Source organism: Dryas octopetala, chromosome 5, assembly GCF_963921425.1.
Source record: "Dryas octopetala chromosome 5, drDryOcto1.1, whole genome shotgun sequence".
NCBI lineage: Eukaryota > Viridiplantae > Streptophyta > Magnoliopsida > Rosales > Rosaceae > Dryas > Dryas octopetala.
Window position 1 is genome coordinate 20,682,788 of NC_141370.1, and position 26,709 is coordinate 20,709,496.

At 36.5% G+C, this 26,709-nt stretch overlaps 5 protein-coding genes across 5 annotated transcripts; 3 read left to right on the top strand and 2 right to left on the bottom strand.

Moving 5' to 3' along the window:
- Positions 1–561: 561 nt before the first annotated feature.
- LOC147285576 (uncharacterized) lies at positions 562–2,460 on the bottom strand. Its single transcript, XM_086244234.1, has 2 exons — positions 1,223–2,460; positions 562–947 (listed from the first exon to the last, which is right to left on the bottom strand). Exons 1-2 carry the CDS (start codon positions 1,937–1,939, stop codon positions 666–668), a joined length of 999 nt encoding a protein of 332 aa, XP_086100360.1. The 5' UTR covers positions 1,940–2,460; the 3' UTR covers positions 562–665.
- A 6,585-nt stretch (positions 2,461–9,045) lies between these two features.
- On the top strand, positions 9,046–13,352 carry LOC147285577 (FAD/NAD(P)-binding oxidoreductase). The gene is made up of 13 exons (XM_086244193.1): positions 9,046–9,303; positions 10,185–10,227; positions 10,502–10,577; positions 10,821–10,880; positions 10,984–11,034; positions 11,236–11,290; positions 11,392–11,462; positions 11,543–11,594; positions 11,994–12,071; positions 12,312–12,401; positions 12,501–12,614; positions 12,882–12,950; positions 13,064–13,352. The coding sequence occupies exons 1-13, from the start codon at positions 9,142–9,144 to the stop codon at positions 13,118–13,120; spliced, it is 978 nt and encodes a 325-aa protein (XP_086100319.1). The 5' UTR covers positions 9,046–9,141; the 3' UTR covers positions 13,121–13,352.
- Positions 13,353–14,519: 1,167 nt separating this feature from the next.
- Positions 14,520–18,070, top strand: LOC147285578 (zinc finger CCCH domain-containing protein 32-like). The gene is made up of 3 exons (XM_086244970.1): positions 14,520–14,735; positions 15,372–15,482; positions 15,941–18,070. Exons 1-3 carry the CDS (start codon positions 14,664–14,666, stop codon positions 17,432–17,434), a joined length of 1,677 nt encoding a protein of 558 aa, XP_086101096.1. The 5' UTR covers positions 14,520–14,663; the 3' UTR covers positions 17,435–18,070.
- A 1,037-nt stretch (positions 18,071–19,107) lies between these two features.
- Positions 19,108–20,179, top strand: LOC147285579 (plant/protein). The gene has a single exon (XM_086244924.1). The coding sequence runs from the start codon at positions 19,306–19,308 to the stop codon at positions 19,648–19,650; it is 345 nt and encodes a 114-aa protein (XP_086101050.1). The 5' UTR covers positions 19,108–19,305; the 3' UTR covers positions 19,651–20,179.
- A 2,457-nt stretch (positions 20,180–22,636) lies between these two features.
- LOC147285580 (Dynein light chain type 1 family protein) lies at positions 22,637–24,152 on the bottom strand. Its single transcript, XM_086245223.1, has 2 exons — positions 23,709–24,152; positions 22,637–22,916 (listed from the first exon to the last, which is right to left on the bottom strand). The coding sequence occupies exons 1-2, from the start codon at positions 24,150–24,152 to the stop codon at positions 22,761–22,763; spliced, it is 600 nt and encodes a 199-aa protein (XP_086101349.1). The 3' UTR covers positions 22,637–22,760.
- Positions 24,153–26,709: the final 2,557 nt, after the last annotated feature.

The following is a 26,709-nucleotide window of genomic DNA, read 5'->3' on the forward strand; positions in this document are numbered from 1 at the left end:
TAACTTTAGCCAATTTTCTATTTAACTGGACAAATTTTGGTAGACAAAACCAAAATTTTTTGAAGGAGGGTCTGGCATTTGCTATATGAATGATGTGTTGTTTGTGTGATTGTTAATTAGTATTATGGTGGCCGATGTCAAACAACTGATTTGTTGCGTTATCGCATACGAGAATGACCAGAAACCCCAAGTTGCAGTCTCGCAGATTAATAGGAGCTTTGGCGGATAAGAAAATGGTGAAAAACTAGACCCTTTTCAAGTCCAAACTGAAACGGGTTCTTTTTAATGGTTTCCATCATTTGGTGTGTAATTATACTCAATTGGAACAGCCGTGGCCGCTTGTGGCAAAAGTAGGAATAAACCACCCGAGTGTTCCTTGTGGCAAAAGTTGATTTTCTACCGTGAATTCATTGACATGAGCATGCAAGCTGAGGTGGGCATAATCAGAGTTTATTTACAAGGATTCATGTAACTTACTAGTCGTTTTTTTTTTTTTTTAAATCTTGATCAACTTCTTCAGGTGTGTAACTCCAAGTCTTTTGTCCTTCTCTATGTGGCTCAAGTCTCAAGCTAGTCTTTCTGCTAATATCCCTTCATTGACAGAACCAGAAAAGGAAAATGGCACAAAGTCTCCAGCAATGACAGCAAGAGTTTGTACATGTTATTTATCCACCATTTCCTGTAGCCTTTGCCCATTTTACGGTGGACCTTGCCAAAGCATCCATGGGGTCAATACATTTCTTAAGAAGAGGGTCATCATGAGGCAGAACGCCCTGCAATTCATCAGAAGCAAGGATGACGGTGTTCACAGCCCTCACCAACAGAGCCTGCACTGCAATTCTTAACAGATTCCGTGCCCCTTCCATGTCCCTTCGGTGTAATGCTTCAATTGCAGGAATTACAACATGTTCCATGGTTGCTTTGTCTGGTACCACAACCTCAAATCCCTGTGCATTGCCATTGAAAAAATATAACAAAAAAGAAAACCCAAAAAAAGATTTTGCTAGTGACTCACATTGATTCTACCAAATGCATGCTATGAAGGTTTTATGACACCCCTTCTTTTATTTCACATTATCAATTATATCAGCTCAGAGATTTTAGTATCACTTAGTGTATTGACAAGCCAACATGCAAATGATCTTAGTTTATATAAGCTAGTAAGAAACCATCAGTAGTATTGAGCTTGGAAAGAGAGTATGAATTTTTTGTATTTGTATACCTGACTTTGCAGCTTCTCCTGGTAAAAACCAGCCATTAAAGTTGCATCTGCAGCAAGAATCCCTATCCGCACATTACTCCCAGTTTCCAGTGGCTTCAACTTTGCTTCCCTGAGCTCCCTAGCAACACACTCACCAACATGAAGGAAACGCAGGGAACAGTCCTCAAAAATCTGGTCGTGCCACGCATGAGACAGATGGCATGGCATGACTATGCAGCGAGCTCCAGAGTGCTCAAGGAATGCCCTCTTACGGCACAAGTTCTCAATGATGGGCCAATTGTTTGATTGGATTTGAGCAGCTTTTCTTTTGAATGAATGAAACAAACTGCGAATTGGAAGCTCTTTATATAATGCTGGATCACTGCAGACAACAAAAGGTGGGCATTCTCCTCCATCCTTTAAACTCCACCAGACAAGCTTCTCCAAGAAAAGTAGACTGGAATAAGCAGATACCCCTCCAATGATACCAACAGTGTTTGGTTGGCTGAGTACGTAATTTGGGGTTTGACATCTTGTTACAGCCGTGCCTGAGCTCAGAAGTTTCTTAGATTCAGGTAAGTTCCCACTTTCATTTGTTTGTAGTACTGAAAATACTTGTACAGCTACAGATGGGCTTGATTTGGTCCTGTACTGGGTCTTATTTTTGCTCAGAACTCCTAGAATTGCAGGTGGACGATTTTGTGTGTTGAAGGACATTGTCATGCCTGCATCAACCATCCCTTATAATTAACTACTCCCTAAGGCTTCACTAAGTATCTTATGCACTTACAATTATAGCTTCGAATTCTATAGGAACACCAAATAGCAATTTATGTACCAAATCCACCTTCGAAAACTAGAAAATCCCATTAGCCCTTCTGTATTTTACCACTCAAAACATAGTATTATAGAACCATCTAAGAATCTAGTTTTATAGATGGGTTTTGCAAGGAGAGAAAGAAATCCAAAGGCACAAGAGCAATTCTCAGACCACAAAGTCCACCTACTGAGCTATGTGTTGACCTGCTTTATTGCCAAATTCCCTACAGAAAAGGATCTGCAGAATAAGATCAAAATATCTGAGAAAGATTTCCAAACCCCAGATCCCAAATTCAGAAGCTACTAAATTACAGGTTCAATACCAAAACCCTCAGTTCTTATTTCTCAAGAACATATGATACATGGAAGACTTAAAAACATCAGAATTTTAGTGATGCAACTAGATTGCAGAAGGTCAGTAAAGATGATCTTGCAACTTTTGTGGGCTTTTATATATGCATCAAACATACTGCTTGTCCAATCATAAAAAAGTTAGAAGGACTCTCCACAATGGTCTATCTTGTCAGGTTTTGCCATGGCATCATTGTCAAGGTGTCAACCATTCAAAAAAATATATATATATATATAATTGAAGAAAAACGCTAAAATATCTATGTATATGAGACCTTTAATTACCTTGGCCTGAATTATTTTTCTCTCTGTCTGATAAATCTTATAAGGACTGAAGTTTGGCAGGACTTTGAGAGACACTTCCTACTTCCTAGTTGCAGTAAAAAATACTTGGAAAAAAGTTATTGAAAAGTAATAGGTAGTTGTTCAGTCTGAATCTCCCATGATTGTGAGTGTTTAACCAATTGCCTAGTGAACACAAATTTTGGTCTTAGAATAATACACCTAGAATGATATGACCCCTGTCATTGTTGTTAGTGATAAGTTGATAACCAGTTAACCATCCAGTGAAAAAAGCGAAGACCACTCTTAAACCTTGAAGAATCTATTTTTCAATATTAAAAAACTGAAATAATTCCAAAAATTTACCCCATTTCTTAGCTTTTCTTCTTGCTGGAATACCCCATTTCTTATCTTTGCTTATTGATTATATGAAAGACTGGAAGTAGTCTGAGACTCGGAACCAATCTCCAAACTCTAGGATTTACCAAAGTCACATGTGCCAAGCTTATGATGTCCTCCCCTTGTCACAAGAACTGGTTTCTCTTCCTGGTGATCGTGCCATGTTGAACTTTGAGGTTGCTTCTCCATAAACAAACAAAAAGCCTTGTTCGAGATTCTACCAACGACTGATCGACAGGTCATAGTATAACCATTGGTTTCGTACTCAATTATTAGAATTTTGATTCTGACTCAACAAAGGAGAGAGACAAGCAGAAATGTCTTTTTCACAGTCCATTCAACTAGACTAGTTTATTATTAAACTCTTGTTCTTCTCAAGTGGCACATTAAGAAAATAATTGTACATTTGTACTGACAGATGTCTATATAGTTTACATGTGATTCATATGTAGATTATAACCAGGAGGATAGGAACCAGAAAGTTTTGTTTGAAGAGGTCAGTAATTCAAATATCTGAATTAGGTGGCTATGGCCACTCCAAGCTTTAATCTGACAAAGGCTGGCCTTGAGGGTAGCCAAGTTAGGTGATCGCCTTGAGCCTCCAAATGTTTAGAAATTCTAAATTTTATAAATCTCTCAAATATTGTAACCTAAAACATCACATGAATGTATATGAAAAGTCAGAGTCTTATTTTTATGTTTTACTTCGGACCCAAATATGACCCGTATGTGACTGCACCACTTAATTATAAGATTTCCCGAATTTAAGACCTATTATTTACCATTGCTGTTAGTATGTCGGTTTGTTAAGTTGTACTAAAAATTGTGAGGAATGTGAATGCATAATGAATGACTCTTTTGCTACTAGAGTTTACTAATTATAGTATAATACAACCCAAAATATCTTTCTCCCATCCATTTATAGTATTATACCACCCACTCTCCAAAATATTTTTGTCCTATCCATTTACAGTATTTATGGCAAAAAAAAAAAACTACCCACTCCCCAAAATATCTTAGATTCAGGCAATCTCTACGATGTGCTTTCCTTGGCTCATATTGAAAGCTTCTGTTGAGACTAATGAAGGTGGGCCTATCCCCATTGCACACTTGTCCTTCATTCCTTGGCTAAAATTTGGCATGAACGTGACAGTCTCAATCTTAACAATCTCTCTATTGTTTTACAACTTTTACTCCAGCTCTTGACAAGAAATGTCTCCAATACAAATTAGAAATGATATTTACGTCATCGTCCTTATCCTTCCCCTAATCATTATCGCATCACTCACTAATATCGATTATTTATTCCACCGTTTGATGATAATTTTTTGTTTTATATTTATTTTAGTGGCCATTGAACAAGCCTGTATATATATATATATATTATTCTTGAAATTTTTATAATTATATTTCTAAAAAAAACATCATAATTTGTTTGGATCCTATCACACTGTTATTAAATTGCATATTATTCTAATGACTGGCATCAGATAACTCCACTGCAACACTGAAGACCATAAAATAAATATATATGCCTTATAATTAATTTGCTGTTGGTTTTCGTTGATTTTTCAACGAGTCACGTATTTTAGTGAACAAAAACAAAAAAGAAAAGAAAAATATAGATAACCCCATGTGATCTATCGTTTTGATTTATTTTTGTGACATAATGTTTTTGTGTATTAATTTATTAATCTATTAAAAAATGATGAAAAGTATAGGACTCAACTCTAGTGGTAAGACTTACCTTCACTGCTTCACACATAGGACAAGAGTGTAATAAAAATATTGGAACGTATTGTAGCGTATGAGAATCATATCGTATAGAGGGTTTTTTTTTTCTTAAGAATAATCCATTTTAATAATAATCAAAGAGAATATATGATGCAACCAATCTGCAATGTGGTCTAATAATCTCACCCGTCCAAGTTTTAGATCTTAATTTAAAAAACATTTATGCAAACAATGAAATCAACTCATTTATTTCATTATTTATAAAAAACATGTGCTCGTTTAGTTATAGAAAATTATCCAGCACCTAAAACCGTGGAGGGAAGAGAGAGTGTAGAGAGAAAGAAAGGGTGATCGGGAAGAAGAAGGTGGAGGAGGTGGCCTGAGGCGGGGCTGGGGTATGCACTGGCTAGTGGGCTAATGAGTTTTTTTTTTTTTTTTCCTAATTTTTTAATATTATTTGGATGAAAATATAAAAATTAAGATGTGTGAAGATCTCAATCATTAAAATAAATTAAAGGACTTAGATTAGAAATCTGGTACCAGTCTGATACCAAACAATCTGGCAGAGGATCCAAGTCTGAGTATGTGAGCCTGAAGTTATGGGTTTTGGAAGTTGCAGGCAGCCAGGCCTGCAGTACTACTGCTTCGGACAGTGGCCAGATGTTCCAATCTCGTAATGGATGTGGGGCCCAACCTTCCCACGTTTTGTTGGGGCACACCCAAGACTCGATTAATGTTGTCCGGCCCACCCAAAACAAAATAACCAATATAAAAGCCTTCTTTTTCACTATGGACATTCAAGACTCCAAGTATAATATTAAATTTAGACAAATATATATTTTTTTTTTAATCCAACGGAATCCAACCCTTAACTCTTAGTCTTATCTCATTTATCTTTACCACTTAGACTAACTTCAAAAGCTTTAAATTTTAAAAAAATTTTTTATTGAATAATTCTATATTTACCACATTTTTATACCATATTTTTATATCATCTTACGTGTCATTATTTTACTGGACAAAGTTTTTTTTTTTCTTTTTGGATTTTTGTTTTTATTTTTTAGTGTCCAATGCATGAATGCCATGTAAGTTGCCACATAAGGTGGTATAAAATTATAGTATAAAAATGTGGGATGTCTAACACTACTGTTTTTTATTTATCCTTATAATGAAAAAAAAAAATTCCTGCATCCCAACCCCTTTCCCAAAAATTCCCAGTCTCTGGCAACTCCCTTCTACCCCAATATTGCCACTTGGCAACCCCATCTCAGCTTCCCCTAATCCCGTTGACTCTCTCTCTTTGTCTCTATTTATAATCTTTTGCACCGGAAAAATTAGTGTAGGCGTACTACACTTTTAAAATTTGTTCTCTAAATAATGTAATAATATTTATTAATTTAGAAACACTATATATTTCATTTATTTTAACAAATAAGATATACTGATATACATATTAACATGTATTATGAGACATTATTTTTCGAGCAAGTTTTATTAGGTCTAACTGACTAAGTTGAGTGACGAATGATTTGATAAATTAAGTGAATTTAGTGAGTTATGAATGCTCTCAAATATCTTTGATGATCTCTATTTGGGTGTTGGGTAAATTACAATTTAATACCTCAACTTTACTTTGGATTTTAAGTTAGTACCTCCAATTCAAAAAGTTACAATTTCATGCCTCAACTTTCATTTTGTTTTAAGTTAATACCTCTGTTAGATTTTTTGTCAATCGGCCGTTATCTTTGATGACGTGGCAGAGATATGTTTGTCTTTTCACCCTAATTTTGTCCACTTAAACTCTAATTAGTCACCTAAGCTGTCACATGTAAAAAAAAACATTTTTAATATTTAAAAAAACTTTAAATCATTTAAACAAAAAAAAAATTTTTGTCAAAAACAAAAATCTTCAAACCCACCATCTTTTTCCCCAACTTCTTAACTCTCTTTGCAACTTTCTCTCCCCGGCCAACTATCTTCCTCCCCCCTCTCCCATTTCCCCCGCCCCCAAACCCTCATCCTCCCTACTAGGGGTGGGCACGAGATGGGGGGGACGGGACTTACCTCATCCTATTCCTATTCCCATCTCATGATTTGAGTTCGGTATCGATACGGGACAAGATAAGGGTTTTGTGATTATGGTACCATCTTGTCCCGTACCAAACTGGTTCTGTACCATCCCGATCCTAGACAAAAAAATAATAAAAATTCAATTATTCAATTTTTATTCAAACAGTGGTGCAATGCACTGGTGCGATGCGAGGGGGAGAGAGGCTGCCAGGCTGGTGCAAATGTACTGGCGCAGTGGTGTGATGCGAGGGGAGATACCGAGAGAGGCTGGTGCGACGGCGACAGAAGCTGGTACGATGGCCAGATAAGCTGGTGCGACGGCGACGGCGAGAGACAGCGACGACGAGAGACAACAACGGCTTCTGGGGTTTGCGACTGGCAGTCCCTTGCGAGTTGCGATGCGAAGTTGGGATGCGACTTACGAGGGACAGTGGCCGCTGGGAGCCTGGGAGAAGGTTGGGTTAGGTCAATTGGTTTGGATTTAGAGTTTGGGAATTGGGAGTCTGAAACTCTGAATTGATTCAATTGAAATTCAGAAATTGGGAATTTGGGATTACTGGATTAGTGGATTAGGCATTTAGGCCATTTGGGAGTCATGGGCCTCACGGGTGTGGGTTGGGTTTTTGGGTGAAAGTTAAAAAATGAATTGGGCTTAATGATATTTGGGCCCATTAAATTAAATAAATAAATTTAAATTAATCGGTACGGGACGAGACCATCCCGGTATTGAACCTTCAAGATCGATCTCATCCTGTTTGAGATCGGTATAGGGTTGAAAAAAAAAAACGGGATGAGACTAAACGATACGGAATGGCATGGAACGGTATGGTTTCGGTATTTTCGGTCTTAATGTCTACCCCTAGCTACTCCCTACCCCTCCCCGCATCCATCTCCCCCCCACCTCCCTTCATCAGCCACCCCCCTCACCCTGTCCCGACCTCGTCGCACCCCCCACCTAAACCAGCATCTTCTTCACCACTCTCCCCCCACCCAGCACCACCAACCCCCTCCATGCCCTTTTCCCTCCACCCAGATGCACCAGCTCCCTCCACGCCCCTCTCCCTCAACCCAACCCAACCCAGCCCGACCCACCATTTCCCTTTTTTTTTTCTTTTTTTTTTCTCTCTCTCTCTCTCTCTCCGACGAGTTTGGCCGGTGTTTTAAGGCTAGTTGCAATGGACGATCACAGTGGACGATAGTTGCGTCGTTGGGCAGTGGAGGATTGAAGCCACGCCGGCGTTTTAAGGCCGGTTGCAGTGAAAGATCGCAGCACCGTTGGGTAGTTTCCGGCCATGTCACGGCGTCAAACTCACTGGCTTTCACCCCCTTGGCACGACGAGTCCCTTGGCACCTTCAATTTGTTCATCTGAGCTGCTACGACACCTTCTAAAGTCTGGGTTTTTTTTTTTTGTCAAGATCTGGGCATTTTGGTTTTATTCTTGAGTATGTGAATTGGTATTGTTTTCTTGGTTTTATTCTTGGATCTCTAAAACAGGTGTTGCTGAAGATGGTCTTGTTGTGTTGCAGGCGGGTTTGGGCTGGGGATGGCAGGGGTTGCTGGGCGAGATGGTAGGGGTTGTGGACCACTAGGCCGCCGAACAGTCAGGAATGGTTGGCGATGGAGTAGGTGTGGTTCGGGCGAGGGAAAAGGTTTTCAGCCGATGGCCAAAGAGGGGAAATGAGGTTGGTAGGTTGTGTGGCTGAAGGGGGAGGCGAACAGAGGAGGGTTAGGGGCTGCGGGGTTGCTAGGCTCTCAGCCTTCTTTTTGGTTTTTTTGTTTCTTTATTTTTTTTATTCAATTATTTTTTTATTTATATTTTTAATCATTTTAAAAGTTTAATTGGGTTTTTTATTAATTTATGTCTACCTGCCTATTTTTAAAAGTCAAGTTAATATGTCACATCAATAATTTAACGAATTTTCTAACGGTTAGACTAACAGAGGTATCAAATTGATATGAATTCAAAGTTGAGGCATGAAATTGTAACTTTTTGAACTTGAGGTACTAACTTGAAATTCGAAGTAAAATTGAAATATTAAATTGTAATTTATCATTGGGTGCTAGTGTTTAGCCAATAAGCAACTCCCACGCTTTGACCAAAAAAAAAAAAACTCCCACGCAATAGATGAAGAAAAATCAAAAGTGGAAACTTGTACCCGTCCGATCACCATACTTATAAGTGGAAACGACGCCTAAAAAGAAGGCCCCGCAGGCAAAAACCCCTTGGTCCTCTGTTGCTGGGGACGCACTATTCAGCTTTGTGCTTTGCTTGTTTACTGAGAAAATGGCTACCTTCTTTCAGAGACTGGCTAAGGCCACCCCAATCGCTTTCAACAATGCATTTGGAGGCCAATCCAAGTCCTCTAGCTTTCGCATTCCCTTTGGAGCACTCGCAGCTGTCTCTGGCGGACTCTCCTACCTCTGCTACTACTCCTCACCCGATTTGGTAAATTCTCTTGCTGGTTTTATCTGGGTTTTACTCTGATTTATCGCTGATGCAATGCATGAGGTTATGTTCGTGGCGTGCCCAATTGGGTTTCTTGAATATTGGATTTGGTTTTGATGGTTTTCAAATATTTGAAGAAATGGGGTTTGTTTGTGATGGTTTTTTTCTTTTTGATATTCGATTCTAGTCTAGTTGATAATAAAGCACAGGGCTCAGGTTGTGATTGTTTGTGTGCTTTTCTAAATTTAAAGAAACGGGTCTGTTGAAGCTGGTGTAATTTGTGTTTGATGAGACGGTTTCATTGCTTGTGTTGTTCTTATGGTGTACATTCATTATCAGAAGTGCCGTTATGCTTACATGATAGAGCTTTTCTGAGCAAAAATTGAAAACGAAAAAATACAGGGTGTAGCTATTTTGTTGGGTTAGCAGAGACCTTTTATTGCTTAGGTTTATTACTGTAAGAGTTGCCACTTACCAGTGACGTTTAGATTTCCCCTTCATTGATAGTTACTGCTCTATTGGACGGTTGTGTTCCCATTGTGTTATAATTATCATTGGAGTCTCTTTTTTCGTTATCGATAAAATGTAAAATTTTGTTTTTAAAGGCAGAAGGTTATGATATGAATATCAGGGTTGGTGGTGTGTACTTTAGCTACGTATGTTCCTTTCTAAATGACACCTGCATGTGATACATTTACATGCGATGTTTCACCTAACAGCTTTGAAATTCAGTTTCCTAATGAGATGAAAAGTTTTCTTTTGCTCATCTATAGCTTAATTTATATTAGCTGATCTACTAGCCATTTTATGTGACTCATGCTAGCAAGTTGTTTATCACTTGTTCTTCTGCATTGAGAACTAAGTACTCTTATGTTTCACAGGTTTATCTAGATGAAATCAAAGAACAGGCTGGTCCAAAAGTTGGTGAGTCTCTCTCTCTCTCTCTCTCTCTCTCTCTCTCTCTCTCTCTCTCTCTCTCTCTCTCCCCACACACACAGAAGTTGAGCATTACAATAAGAAAGTTGGTTGGACTTTTTAAAGACTAAATATTTAGCTAAAAGGATTTTGTTTATATCAGTAACTTAGTTTTGGTTTAAAGTATTAGCAACTTATTATATGAAGCTTAATCCTGGATTGCTATATATCAAACTTTTCACCCTTATGTTGCTCATGCTAGATGCTTTTAATGTGCTTTCAGCCCTTAATCCCAATAAGTGGATTGAATTTAAGTTGCAAGACATTGCAAGGGTTAGCCACAATACTCAATTATTCAGGTATAGCTCCTAGACTCTCTCTCTCTCTCTCTCTCTCTCTCTCTCTCTCTTTCTCTCATTTGTTTGCTCACTCACTCATGAGGTGAAATGGGGGGTGGATTGAAAATTAAGTTGCAATTTCTATAACCAACTCAATCTGGTCATATGAAATCCCAACCATTAATGACTATGTTATACACATACAGTTAGATGTTTTATATTCCTAGTAACTGATTTCTTGTAGTTTTCTCTAAAAATTGGCAGATTTACGTTTGATCCTACTGCCAAGTTGGGTTTAGATGTTGCTTCATGCATCATTACGAGGTATACTCTGCTGTTTATAAGTAACTCTGCTTTGTCATGAAGTTCCTATTCATAGGAAGTGTATTACTGAATTAATTTTTCTGATGTGTTCTTGTAACTCTAGGGCTCCAATAGGACAAGATGCTGAAGGGAAACCAAAATATGTCATACGCCCGTAAGTCTTTCTGTCCAAGTGTCAATATGCTTGATTTTAAATTCTTGGAACTTGTTTATGTTACTTTTGAGTCCTTAAATTCTATATTGTTTCTACTTGCATCTGTTTATATGAGTTCTTGATTTACTTTCCAATTTGTTGGTTGCTCTTATTTTGTCATTTGCATGAATTGTATTATTATTTGGTGGGCCTATTGATCAGGTATACTCCTATATCAGATCCAGATTCCAAGGGATACTTTGACTTGTTAATTAAGGTATGCTGTAATAATGGTTACTTCTGCTTTGGTTCAGATTTTTGAGGATTCATCGATTTATAGATTTCAAGCTTTGTTCATTTGATTGAAACTGTGGGCAGGTGTATCCAGAAGGAAAAATGAGTCAGCATTTTGCAAGCTTGAAACCAGGCGATGTAGTTGAAGTGAAGGGGTAACTTATTCACATTGACAGGTATTAGTAGAGGATATGCTCTAAATCATTTTATAATCAGGTGTATCTGTTTCTTGCAGGCCCATTGAAAAGCTCAGATATACTCCCAACATGAAGAAACATATAGGCATGGTAAGAGCAAGTTATCTAGAATTCAATAAATAAAAAATAAAACTTACCTCTTACTTATCTCTCTTACTTTGATTGCCATGCACTTGTATCAATGATAGCTTTAGCATCTATGCAGGAGTGGTACGTTTAAGCTTTTAATCTCAACTTGAAATTAATAGCCAGTGGCAAGTTGTTTGTTCATTAGCATTACCACTTGTCACACAAATGGTTTCTAGGTCTTCTTGCAATGTCTGTTTAATCAAAATATCTACTTTTTTGACTGCTTATAAAAATGTTCTTGCAATGTCTGTTTAATCAAAATGTCTACTCAATTGACTCCGTATAAAAATTGAGATCATCCAAGTATAGTAAATCTGTGTGGCCACCCTGTCTGAAGTGCAATTTCATTCTTTCATCCAGATTGCAGGTGGTACGGGTATTACTCCTATGCTTCAGGTTATTGAGGCTATACTGAAAAATCCTGATGACAAGAGTCAGGTGAGCAATGAGTTATATTATTAGTCTTCAGTCACAACCACAATTTTCTTCTTCAGATATTTGGAATTCTTATGTCAATATATGGATACATATATATGTAATATTGTGCATACAAATATGTGATATTCAATACATTGGTGCATGCATGTAGGACTGACAAAGTCTTGTGTTAATATATCCAATGTAAATAATCACTATTTTCTCCTTAACACAATCTCTTAACGCTTGATGATGTCCTAGGTGTCGCTGCTTTATGCTAATGTCTCCCCAGATGACATACTGCTTAAACAGAAACTTGACATACTTGCAGCTAGCCACCCAAATTTAAAGGTACCATTTCTCTCTGTAAAGGTACTACTGCTGGATCACTCCAAATTGGATATTTATCTCACAAAATATGGCTTTATTTATGAAAAAAAAAAAATTCAGGTATATTACACGGTCGATAATCCAACTAAGAATTGGAGAGGAGGAAATGGTTTCATATCAAAGGACATGGCCGTTAAAGGCTTACCTGGACCTGGTGAAGATACTCTCATCCTTGTAAGTATTATTCTGGAGAGGTGCTCATGTACTTGTCTCATATAATATAACTATTATACATTTTGAGAAATTAAAAAAATTAAAAATTTCAGGCCAGTTTGGTATCTTTGCTGAAAACAGTTTTTTGTTTTTCTCTTTGTTATTTATGGATAAAATAAGGAAGCTAATTTCTGAAACAGTTTTTCAATAGAATACCAAACGCCCCAAGTTCAGTTTTCTTTCAAACTCATCGACCAACCTTCATTTCAATTCGTCTTACTTGTGTAGGTATGTGGTCCCCCTGGGCTGATGAAACATATATCCGGCGACAAGGCTCAAGACTGGTCACAAGGAGAGGTAAGGAAGGCATATCCTGCTTTCTAATTGCTGTTAAGTGTTAACCCATTACCATTTCTCCTTTTTTTCTTTGTGTTTGAACTCTCACGAGTTCCTTATTTGCTTTGTGACAGCTCACTGGCATACTTAAAGAGCTTGGATACACAGAAGAAATGGTTTACAAATTTTGATCAGCCAAGGCCATTTAGCTTTTGAATCAATTACTGGCTTCAAATTTTATGCAATAAGATATCTTCTTAGGGAACCATACGAACACAAAATCTTATAATCTATGATAATAAATTTGGGAACACTGAATAGGAAAATATTTTGTTATGAATTTGTGATATTGCCCAGATGAGTCGGGCTTTCATTTGAAGTTTTATATCAATTAAGGTTTCTCTATCGTTTGATAGGCATTTACCACTTTTGCATGATGCGATGAATACATGGGTTTTGTGAAAGAGAAAATTGGTATTTTTATGCCAACTTATTGTAGCTTGGATTACTAGATTAATTAATTCAAGTCTAATTCGACTTTCCAACCGCTTAACTCAAGTCTGACCCAATCGTAATATAAAAGATATACTCTATATTGTATGTTACTAAGAAATTAGGAAAATTTAAGCAAAAGAACTCCAAGCATTCCATTACAATTAGCATTTCATGCCTTAAGCAAACTCACCTTGTCAACCATTCCATAAAAAATCTCAAGCATATCCTTATTATTTTAAACAATTATAATTATGGATTTAAAAATTAATGCTGATATGGCAATTACAATTATCCCACTTTAACCAATCATTCTCATCCACTACACTTCACATTTTCTTGAATCTCTATTACATAATTAGTGCGTATGATATATAGTCTATATTATTAAGAGAACAATGTTTGTCAACCATCATATAGGAAATTTAAATAACATTCTATTTCTTTTTTGTTACTAATTACATCCTATTTCATTAAATAGTTCGAATAACATATTTATATAAACAAAGGTTGTTATAATAGTTACCAATTCTCTATTGTACACTGTTAACTTTATTTTTGTACCAGTTATCACATTGCACATGCATCGCGTGTGTGATCTAGTATGTATTTAATATAAATTTGTATGTTTTTCAAAACGAGTATCAAACTTAATTCAACTCGAGTATTAACCAATTCAATTAGCCAATCCCCACTTTTAAAATTAAGTTCACGGTAAGTTTGAGTTCAAGCAAAGAGCATAGGATCCTTTAACCAACAAAAAAGAAAGAGCTTAGGAATCAAGTTGGGCTTCTCATCGGGCCTAACTCTTGTGTTGTTTATTCTTGACTCATGGGCTTTGTCATTGTATTTCTGCCTGTTTTAAATTTTAATTAATTAATTAATTAATTAATTAATTAAAGTGCAGGGATTTTGGATTAATTAATTATTGTTATTTTAAAGGAAAATCCAACATGAAAAATAATAAGGAAAAAAGAAGAAATAGGGGAGGAAATAGCAACACATATATAAACCCCAAAGGAGGTGTCTCTGGCACAGAGGACGCAAAATGCCATAATAAAACCCCAAACCAGAAAGCAGTCAAAGCACAACCTCTCTCTCTCTCTCTCTCACTCACTCTCTCTGTTCCGATCTGTCCGCCATCGAAAGCCAACATCCGAACAGTCATGGACGCTTCTTAATACCAATCTGATAATTCTTTTCAAATTCTCCAAGCATTTTCTTTCTGTTTTTCATTTTGAAATGGAGGAAGATTTGCTGAACCGACACACCGATTGCGTCTATTTCTTGGCTTCTCCTCTCACATGCAAGAAGGTCGTGAAGAAAAACAATGACCCCATTTCTTTTTTTTCCACTTTAAGTTTATTTGTTTTTATTAGTTCTTTTGGTGTTTGTTTTTGTTCAATGCTGCGAGAGTTGTGGTTCTTTCTTTGTTTCCATTATTAGAACTATGCCCATCAGATTACCCTACATTTGAAGGATTTTTGGGTTCTAGGGTTTCTGAAAGCATAGTGAGATCTAGGTTGCGTTTCTTTTAAAAATATGCTTAATTACAATGTTATTTTTACTTGCATGCAATTGTTTGATGGAATGTTTTCCGGGTTTATGTTTTTGGGTTTTTTCTTGTAAGGTTTGCTAACGATTATGATAGGATATATAAACATTTCTATGTATCCAATTAGAGTGTTCATTCTTTATTCCATTCCCTTGTTTTTAGGTATTATTCTGTGTATGAGTTCTGTATGTTGTAGACAATGACTTCTGCATGTAGTAAAGCGTGTAATCCCATTGTTGTTCATTATCAATAATTTTCTTTGTTTCCGGACGTGGGTTTCTTCCTCCCTCTTTGATGTGTGTTTGGTGTTTCTTGCAGTGAATAAATCGATTTTAGTACATTGTAATCTGCTCTCTGTTTGGGCAGTGACATTGATGGTGGTGTTCTTTTTTCAGGGAGCTGATTGTGAGTACCGACACAGCAAGATTGCGAGGCTCAACCCAAAGGATTGCTGGTACTGGTTGTCTGGGAATTGTCTTAATCCAACCTGTGCTTTTAGGCATCCTGTAAGCACCTGTTCTCATTTTCTAATTGCATCAATTTCCTTGATTGCTTTATTGATTTCATGTCCTTATAAATAGTTGAAATCTTTTCATTAGTTTTGGCTTACCCTTTTGCTGTTAGGGATTGGTTTGTATTTAGGTGGTTGTATAAATCATGTATGTTTAAGATCATTTTCCTTGTCACATGTTGTGTCTAGTGTTGTTTGGGGGACAGAAATCCTTGATGTGTTGACAGGTTAGGCTTAACATTTAAATCAGTGCTAGTACTTGACATTTAATGTGTATTTTAAATCTGTTGCATTCTCATTGTATGGCCTTGAGGCTTTTCTTACATTCATCCTTTTCATTTGGAATTATGTATTTAAATTTTATCAATTCATGGCTGTTTTAGTGACTCTTTATCACCCCTAGGTCATTTGATCATGCCAATTGAATCTGTTCTTTGTTTTCAATTTTCACAGCCATTGGATGGACATGGTGGAACACCATCAGAGTCTGCCCCATGTTCTGTATCTGAAAACAAGACCAACGTTCCTTGTTACTTTTACTTCAATGGGTTCTGCAATAAAGGTGATAGATGCTCTTTCTTGCATGACATTGATGGCAGTACATCAACTGGGAAATCTTCAAAGACAGCCTCTGCATGTACTGAAGCACTTCCTTCAGAAAACAAGCCAACCACAGGAAATAACACAGTGTCGGCACCAACACTTACACATCCCAACCCTTCTGAAACTGCCTCAAAGGCAGCAGTTGATACAAGATTCCAGCCCAAGGAGTATCTTAATTATATTGAGCAGCCAGCACTTGGAGATGTTCCACAGAAAAGTGCCTCACCTCAGGTTTCTCTGTCTGGGGATGAAGAGGCTACTGAAATTAGGTCAGACTCCTTGCCTCCGGAAGAAGGCTTTATTGATAGCAAATCTCAGTTATGCACAGATCAGAGTTCAGAGGAGCAATCAGATGACCTTATTGTGTCAGAGGAATGGTTGGAATCATCTCCAGGCTTTGATGTGCTTGTTAATGATAAATCACAGAATTTGGGTTGTGAGGATGATCTAGAGTACTTTATGACACTTGATGGGGAGCGCAGGGAACTGAATAGCCACTTCTTGGGCTATGATTTTGAAAATCCAAATGAGTATGACCCCATGTGTCCTGACGCTGAACTTCTGTATGAAAGAGAAATATATGACTCCTATGGTTGTCTAGATAACAAGCATATTTTTGGTAGTGATAGAAAAATTACTGGTCACACAAAGGAGAACTCGTTGGATTCCATGTTCTCCCGCAAAAGGAAACTTATGCCATTAGAACTGGCAGTCGATGATCATGATTGTTTGGATCTCCGAGACCACCTGAGAAGCTGCAGGGTGATTGATGGTGGTCCATTTACTGGCTTATCAAGAAGGCATGAATCACTTCGGTGGATTGGTAGAAGCTGGGAAAGGCCTCAAAGGCATGGTATAGGTTGGCGCTTGCAAGGAAGATTGGCATCAGAATTGGGAAAGAGCACTTATGGATCACTCAGGGAGAGTGGAGCTTCTTTTTATAGTGGAATTCGACGGGGATCACTCAGGGAGAATGCAGCTTCTTTTAATGGTGGAATTCAACGTGGTTCACTTAGGCATTCACAGCAATATAGATCTAGGAAGCATCCCAAGGAGAGAAGGGTGGCTAAGCAGCAGATTCCTTCATCTGGAAGAGTCTCAAGGAAACCAGTACCAAGGGTTAAGAGATCGACACAGGAGTCAACTACCTTTACAGGACCCAAGACCCTTGCCCAGATCAAAGAAGAGAAGAGAAAAGCAGAAGTAAATGGGGGTGGCATTGAGATAATGGGACACGTGAGCAGAACTAGAGTGGACTTCCAGGGTCCCAAACCTTTGAATGAAATTCTAAAAGAGAAAAGGAAGCTAGCTGACAAGCGGGAAGGCAGTGCAGGCGGCAACTGAAGAAAGATACTTGGAGGAAACATGCTTACTCAATGAAGAGTGATTTTGTGAAGATGACGGTAAGAGTAAGAATTGGCTTGGAAAGTCACCTTATAGCATTTTATTATGGATCTTGAATATGCAGGGATCCCGTTTGTTACCAGTACTCGATATTTTGTCTTTCCTGATACTAGATGAAGATTGGGTGGGACTCATGCAGAAACTTACTGGCATTTTTGAAAGACCTTTTCTAGAATCTATCTTTTGGCTCTCAAATATCGTAGTTACTGATTAAAAAGCTTAAACGTAGAGCAGACTATTGACAGACTCCTGCTTATATACAATCTACAAGACTTACATCGTTCTATTAAGCTTGTTTTGATTATTGGACAGAGAGAGCTACTCAGCTACATATGAAACACTTACATCACATCTTGGTTAGTGCATTTCTACCGGTATATTTTTGGAGCAATAATTGTCATAGTTTTATTGGTTGGCTCATGTTGAGGAGTCCTTGGTCCATCATTTAGCTGTGGCTAAATTGCTCTACACCCGAGTGGTAATCAAGTTTATTGTCATTTCAGTATTGTCATATTGTGGTTTAACTTGTACATTCTATTCCTCGAGTTGTTTTGTTCTGCTTCTACCATACTGGGGTTGATATAATGAGAACACTGATAAGAATAAACCAGAATATCTTCAAGTTTTTTAATTAAAGCAGCTAATATACAGATAATCAGTCCTAACACATTCCTTGTTTTGGCTGAGTCAAACACATTACTTAGAAGTTTGAAACAAGAATATTGACCAAGGCTAAAAGAGGCCATTAGATGTCTGATTGAATTATTTTGGGTGTAATTGTAACCTGACCCAAACACATCTAATGGTCCACATAGCTCCTACAAAGTGGCGACAATGGTGATCCAAAATTTTATAATTTAGATGGGGTTTTTTTTTTTCTTTTTTTGCTATGTCTATCCACTCTATGTCCAAAAATGCACCATTAATTTATTTTCTGTCGATGTCCCAATTTTCAATGCAAACGCCCCATTGTTCAATGCAAAGCTTGATAGTAACAGATTTCCAACGATCCCACGTAGAATTAATTGTACCGTTATTAGCAACAAGGTCGACCATGCCATTTGATTGAAGATTTTCTTGCTAACGTTTTTTTGTTTCTTAATTAAAGAGAGAGAGAGAGAGAGAGAGAGAGAGAGAGAGAGAGAGTTGAAAACGGCTAGTAGAGAAAAGAGAGAAGAATGAAGAGAGATGACTAGGTGAGTAACATACATAAATTAATACAAATAAATAATTTTAAATTTTTAGTTTTAATTTCATCTACTCTTTGATTAGGACAAAAAAATAAGCTAAAAGAAAAGAAAACGTTGGCCAATTGCTCTTAAAATTGTTTAGAAGTAAAGTCAAACAAATGAAAGAATAGAGCAAAGTGGCAGCAAGTTAATTGGTATTACTGAAAAATTAGAGGGGGAAAGAACACTCTAATACGACATTTTAATTGATTAAATAAATTGAATTAAGTAATGACATTATATAGAATCCACCTCAAGGTTCTATTGGTCTCTTACTCTCTTTCTTCGTAATATTCATTTGTCATTTTCGCTCCTCTCTCTCTCTCTCTCTCTCTCTCTCTCCCATCTTATAATATAAGAAGGAAATTAGGAATTGAAGAAAGAAAAGTCCAAACACGATATAACATTATAGCGAGTTGGACTTGAAGGTTTCTCCATCCATCCGCCATAGAATTCTCCAGAAAGCCTTTCACCACAATCACACGCGCGCAGCAGATCACACACACCCACACAGACAAGACAATCACTGAATCACAGAGATCGATCGATCGCACACAGAGAATCAGAGGGAGAGAGAGAGACATGGCTGAAGGGCTGCAACGGTCTGAAAGCACGTTTCGGAGGCAAGGGTCTTCGGGTTTGATTTGGGACGACAAGTTTCTACAGAGGGCGTTGAACCAAGTCGAGGCCGAAAAGCAAGCTGAAGCTCAAGCTCAGGCTCAGAGCGCATCAGAGTCTGGTGCTGGTCCCACCATGGAGCGAAGCCAATCCAACGGCGGAAAGCCCTATCGGACGGTCAAGGTTTCGCCGCCGGCCACCGACCCCCCGTCTCCCAAGGTCTCGGGCTGTGGACTCTGCGCTGCATTCGGAAAGGGAAAGCCGGCCAAGGCATCGCATCGCCGTAGATCGAATAAACGAAGGTCGTAGCAAATTTTCTCAAGTGCCTGTTTAATTAATTAAATTAAATTCAACACTCTGCATCTGCATGCCCGTTTTTCTTTTTAATTTGTTTTGCTCTTTTTTTTTTTTTTTTTTTAATTAAGGGATTGTGGGAAGAAAGGGGTTTAGGGTGAGTGTGTGAGATTGCAATTTGTAATGTTAAACTTGTATAATTAATAATACTTGGTGTCTGGTGAGCTATCATAATTTCAATTAAAATTCGATTATGTTTTCTTTTTTAATTTATTTTTCTTGGTTGGGAAATTTCTCTTTTGACTTTTGCAGTTCCTAGCTAGCTTTGTTCAAAATTTGGAAGATGGTTTATGCTGTTACCTAGTTAGGTTTAATGTTGTTATTGTGATTCTTTATTGATGTAAGGTTGTAAACCATGAAAAATCTTGTCTTCTTAATTAAGTACAAAATTTGTATGTTATTTATGATTCTGTTTGAGATAAAACATTAATCATAACCTTACATTGATAAGGTATCAAATTTTATGAACAAGAAAATTATAGGATTTGTGCTTTGAATTTTTTGTTTTAAATGTGAGAATAGAGAATTCCAAATTGAGATCTCTTTAACATTGTCAAGAGTCTTGACTAATAGCTAGTTAATTAAACATTTTAAATTTAGTATCTAAAGTTTATATTGAAAAATTAATTAAGATAAATATTATTTTAGATAAAAACATAATATCAACGAAAAACGAAAGAGAAATACTAGTTGTTTTCTCGTTTGTTTTTTTTTTTGTTTTTTTGTTTTTTTCTATTCTTATATTCAGAACCGTAAAAAATAAAAAGCATTTCTCAAATCAAAAAGCTTCTGTTATCTGACTTATCTGTATGACTGTATGTTGCTACGCGGTTCAAAAAGAGTGGGAACGGAAACTGGAATTTGATCAATTCAACAAAGTTGTGCTTTCTGAAAAAGATTTTGACTTGTTTTCAATGTTGATTTTGTTTGTTAGTTTGCAAATTACAATAGGCCCCTTTAGGCTTTAGGACAGCGCGTTGCATATGCAGCTACCAACTATTCTTCTTTCGAGACCCACATATTTTACAATATAATGTCACAAATGTGTAACTCTCTAGTTGGTTTGCTTTGGTTGGCATTCGGTAACTAGCAACTTTGTTTTTATTTCAAATTTAAAATATTTCCTTTCTCATAAAATAAAAAAGATAAAATATTTTCTTTAATATTGCCCTTATAGATTAACCATATAACCGCCGGCCATCATCATAGTCTAATAGTTACTGTCTTTTAGTTCCGAGTTGTTTTTTATATAAATATCAAAGTTATTTTGAAACCAAATTGTCTTCCGTACCAACAAAATATTAATCTAGTAATATTGTTCTTTACTTAGCCACTCAAGTCCCTAATTTAAATCTTCCTTAATAATGTAAAAATATTTAAATTGAAGTAGTTTGATTTGGGAAATTACAATTTGGTCTACTGGTCCCGGACACCATAATTAAAGGAGGGAATGGCAAGTTGACAGCTCATAAACATCAGCTAATTCGTCTGCTAATCCAATTTTCTTGGCTTAGCTTGCTTTGATTTCAAAGTCAATCATAGTCATTGGTGAGGCCAGTGGGGTTTGTTGGCTTTGTAGTGAGTAGTGATTCGTAAGGATAAGGTGCACCGAACGAATCAAATTATTAAGCTCTTCTATTTATTTTATTTTTGACGATAACATTTTCCTATACATTTATGTAAACAATTATTTTAGACTACATTTTAATTATTTATTAAGTTATTTTATTTTTGTACGTTGTTGTCTCACGGGTTTCTGTTGGATTTATATTATATTAAGAATGCAAGAATATTTTAGCTTTGAGTTTTTGGTTGATCACTGTTTCACTGCAGATTAGTTAGTATGTTGATGTTGTCCTTTTTGTTTTGTACTGTTTTGTTGCTTTGTTTGTGTAGTAATCGTTGGTGTTTTTTCTTTGTAAACTTGTTCTTTGCCTTTGGGCTTGTTTATTGAATTGATGTTTTCTTGGCAAAAAAAAAAAAAAAAGAATACAAGAATATTTCAATAAAATAAAGATATGACAAAATATGGCATGAATCGCAGCAAAAAATTCATAAAGTTTATTATGGTGAAATAAGTCAATAACACTAAATGAAAATAACTATACAGAAATGGCTATTTTCCTCAAAATCTTGAAAATGAACTATTTTTTACATAGAGAAATGGATCAAAGACCTTCCATGACTTCATGGATAGTTCCTTAATGAATAACTTAAGTTGAACTTATGTAATTTCAGTTTGCATACAAATACAATATATGTCCAAAACAAGCATATTTTCTTGTATTTAAAGCTTAGTGATGAATACTTAGGGATAATCAAACTAAACTACATTAACATCAGCACACCCTATATGTATTATATATGCTTGGACAAACAGAAGAAGCCAAATTGTTAGCAAATTAGCAATGAGCAGCCGCAACAAAACTGACCGCACCGCAACAAATTGTTAGCAAATTCAGCCAACATATAATAGTATAGTATAGCTGCCACAATGGACCAGGGAAAAGGGTTAGACACTTAGACCAAACTGGCAAGTGGCAACCATACTTGACTCCTACCCTGACCTTTCCTTTTTCCTTTCCTCCATAACTACCAATCATTGCTTCTTCTTCTTCTTCTAGAGCAAGATGGTCAAATTGCCAAAGGTGATCAAGCTGAATTAGCATACTTCATGTGTAAGACTTAAACTTAGTTGTACGCATGCACTTAATGATTTGGCGAGGCATCAATTTGTGGAGAATGAGAAATTCTTACATACACACGGTGTATGTTAATTATGGCCTTAATTAGGTGGAGGGATGGCTGGGGACAAAAGTACTATAGGAAGCTCCATATGCATGTGCTCAAAAGTATATAGCATGTTCCCTTTATATAGACCCAAAATATAAAATACATTGGTCCACACTTACAACAAAAAATGACTCATTGGCACAATATGTTTCATAATCATTTGATATTATATATGCACACTCTAATATCCAGTTTTATTTATCAGTACAATACTACAATAATGATTATCTCAATCCACATGAAGAAATTAATAAATACAACAAATAATATATTCAATCCCCAGCTTTCTGGATTTTAGTTCTAAACAACAAAATGCATAGTTTCTCCATTGAAAAATATACGAAACAACCTGTTGAATGGGTCACGAACGACCCAAAACTCGAGCCCACAATGCAATGCCAGGCCGGCCCATACATTTTATCAAACTCCTGCATGAGACAAAGAGCACATTGTAATTAGGACTTCATGATTATCTTGAAAAAAAAAAATTTATCATTACTTCTGTTTTGATTATTATTGGAACACATTGTGATTATAAGTTTATAACTTGTTTAATTATGGAAGAGTGTTTTTTGGGTGCACATAGAATTCTTCAAAAAAACTGAGAAAAGTGTATTATAGGAGAGCGTCATTCGCACTTCCAATTTGTATAAGCTTTTGGAAGAGTGCATATAAGCATTTTATATAATCAGACACATGGGCTGTTGGAAGTTGGGACATTAGTCCAGTCCAATTTAGACAGAGTTGGGACAACTAGTACTTACTGCAGAGAGATGTGCTGCAGAGTCCAAGATCCAGAACTCTTTCCCATGAAATCTTCTGAACAAGAAATTGTTGTTCAGTGGCCCCATTGAGACACAAGAAAGAGAGACATATGGTGTTGTATTTTTCAGAATTCATGCATGAATACCAAGAAAATGAGATCTGGATCACTGGGTCAGTGTCTCCCATGTGGGGCTTTCTATACATTGACCACACATATACCAATCATCCAACAAGTGAAGCTCCAAAAAGAAACACCAACAACAAAGATGATAAATTGAGTCCCAGACATTTGTCTTGGAGGACTCTTGCCCCTAATTGGAATTACAACCCACAATCCATTTTCTTCTTTTAATGGAATAATAGTAACAGAAATAGAGAAAAATTCAAACCCATGAAGTAATTATTAACATATATGTAGGAATGGAAATTAAATTAAATCAAATAATTAAGCATACCTTTTTTAAGTTATAAGCCATGTGTTTTGGGCTAAACTTGTCCAAACTGTCATAGGTTCTTCTAGCACTGCGGAAGGCATGCACTTGCATGAAGCCAGGCATGTCAGACACCAAAACCTTGACTTGAAGAAATGCAGCCACTGATACCAAATTTGTTTCTACATGAGACACTGACTTCCTCGCCGCCTCCACCACCACTCCTCGTCTTCCTCCTCCGCCTCCATCCAAATTTGTTTCCACGTGATGATCACCAGGTGCATGATGATCAGATGCTTGACTACGTGGTTTCGGCTTTCGAGACGAAAACCAGTTGCGTAAAACATGGGTTTTATCCACTTCAGGCTTTGATTCTGGCTTTAGGTGACGTCCACTGCTGGGCTTGTATGTGGACATGAATGAAGCTATTCCTCTCTTCTGCTTATTCTCATGGGTTGTTGTGGCCATTTTTTGAGGGCTCTTTTGTTTCACTTGTTATCGCGGTACAAAAATATATATAATGGGGGATGGGGGGCCTGTTTGGAATCTGAGCAGCACAAGGAGTGGCTATAAATTAATCATTGATTAGGATGGTAACATAGTTTATACTAGCAAACCATGTGTCTTTGCCTGTATTCATGGATATTAAAATGGGTGGTGAGATTGATTGATATATAGTTAATTTAGGTGGATTTGCTAGAGATTTTTGATTGCCATCGAGTGCCAATATTCAACTCTTGTCTTCATACCATTTTCAATTTATGTCCAATATTAGTCGATTCTAACGTTCAATTATTACATTGTGATTTTGGATTATATTCGAGTTTATCATTTCGAAAATTATGATCCAAGATATATATGATATATCTTGTTGTTGCTTGAAATTAATAATGGTTGTTATGGTGGAGACTGGTAATTACTCTTTGGGGCATATTAATTTGTCTGCGATGGGTTGTATGCTTCAAGACAAACCAGCAAAGGGACCTCCCTACTTTCCACCGCTTATTTTGTTGGGGCTCCACAACAAAAAGGTCGCTGTCTTTGGTGTATCCTCTAATTCTTATACACACATATAGAATTAATAACATAAATGACAGCACAAATTTGTATACATTTCTAGCTCCTACTTGGAATTGGCTACATAATCTGCATGCTATAGTTTACAACAACCTTTGTTTTTTTCAAACTACTTTTCCCCAAATTAACTTCATCAACAAAACATAAAAGAGAGTGGAAACTAATTATTATATTGTTTTATCTAATCCCTTTTGTTCTAACATATTTTTTTTAGTCATTGGTTTCATTTCAGTCAATGCGACTTTCCTAAGCATTTAAGTATATATGTACTATATTAATTAAGCATCACCATGAACCCCGGATCAACATGTGCTATCTTTCTTCCAACATGCTTACTGTAAAAAAGTAATTCACTGAAGTACATTTTGTTGAAATAATTTCTCACTCACCTGTACGCTAGATCTAAAATTTTGGATGGTTTTTTAATGGTTTGGCAGAGACATATAGTTTCACTCCCTCATAATGTCTGGTTATAATTTAATGTCCTCGTATATTATATGATTTTGGGGTATATGATTTTATAACAGTATGTACTAGGAGACTCAAAATTTTGGCCCGTTTTGAGCCACATAGCCAAAAACACAAAACCCCATTTATAAAATTATGTGCACATTAAATTTCACCAATACCATATGTACGTCTCTCCACATTAAATTTCACATAAATTGTGGGACTATAAAAAAAAAAAAAAAAAAAAAAAAAAAGCATGTTTGTTATAGTAGACATTGATGGGATGATGGGTGAATTTGTATTTTAGTTCCTTATCTTTTAGAATAATTGTAGTCACCAATCTATGTGGGGTTTGGACTTGGGAAATCCAAGTGACCCCCAACTCCCAAAGGACATTTGTGGGCTAAAAGCAGAGCAGCACACCTTTCATTTGAGAGGGTCCTTGTTGATAATTAAAGCAAAGCAAAACCCACCCTCAGTCCCATTCTCATACATATCAATGAACAATGATGAGTGCATGAGGCCCTGAGAATTGGACTGTTAGTGAATGTGGGTTTCTTATATGCAATCCACACCATCCATGTACCACTCAAACAGATAACTGAGATTTGTTATGTGCACCCCAGCATTCATGTGTTTGTGAGAAAGAAATAATTAAATTCATTAAAGCCTAAGGGAAAGTGGATTAATTGGATGCTGCATATTCAACAGTTACAGTATGCTAAAGTTTAGCCAAATTCATTGGCTAAATTGTAGTGAGAGTAGGGGATCAAAAATTCAAATTAAGTCAATAAAACAGTGAGGGAAAGAAAGGAATTAATGTTGGATAAAAAGAACATACTCACTATCAGGTGACTAATATAGAGAATTATGGGACTCATCTACTTTTCCTTGAAGAGGAAACAAAGAAAGACCTGAGGTGTAGTTAGCAACAACACCCCAGTATAGAATATTAGTTTTGGGGTTTGTGGAAAACAATTGAAAATTAACTTCATATCACCTTTACAGCTTTACCTAATTCCCTTGGTATGTTATTAATTATTAAAGATTCTCTTGTTAGTTGTCACCATGGTGCATGAACTTCTAATCAATGCTAGGCTGGTATTCATCTTCAAGCAGCAATGGGTAAAATGTTGTCCTAATTGTTATTTTAATGTTTAATTTCTGTGAAATGATATGCATGCACACCATAATTTTTAATTAATTATATGCACCAATGCTTGTGTATTTCATCAGGTTGCTATCCTGCAAGCAATTATGTTTTAGAAAGGGTGGTTGAAAAGCTTTGAATCGAGTCATTTTTTGGGTTTATAAAAATTTCCTCTAAATAGGAGTGTGCTTTATATATATAGATAAACCCTTCATCTGAATCAATACCATCCTTTACAGACTTGAAAACAAACAGTAATAGTACTATTCGATCTACATGTATATTCAATTTAGTTGGTTTGTCGGTCTGAGGCTCTCTCTCAGGAATGAAAGAGAAGTCAGAGAGAGA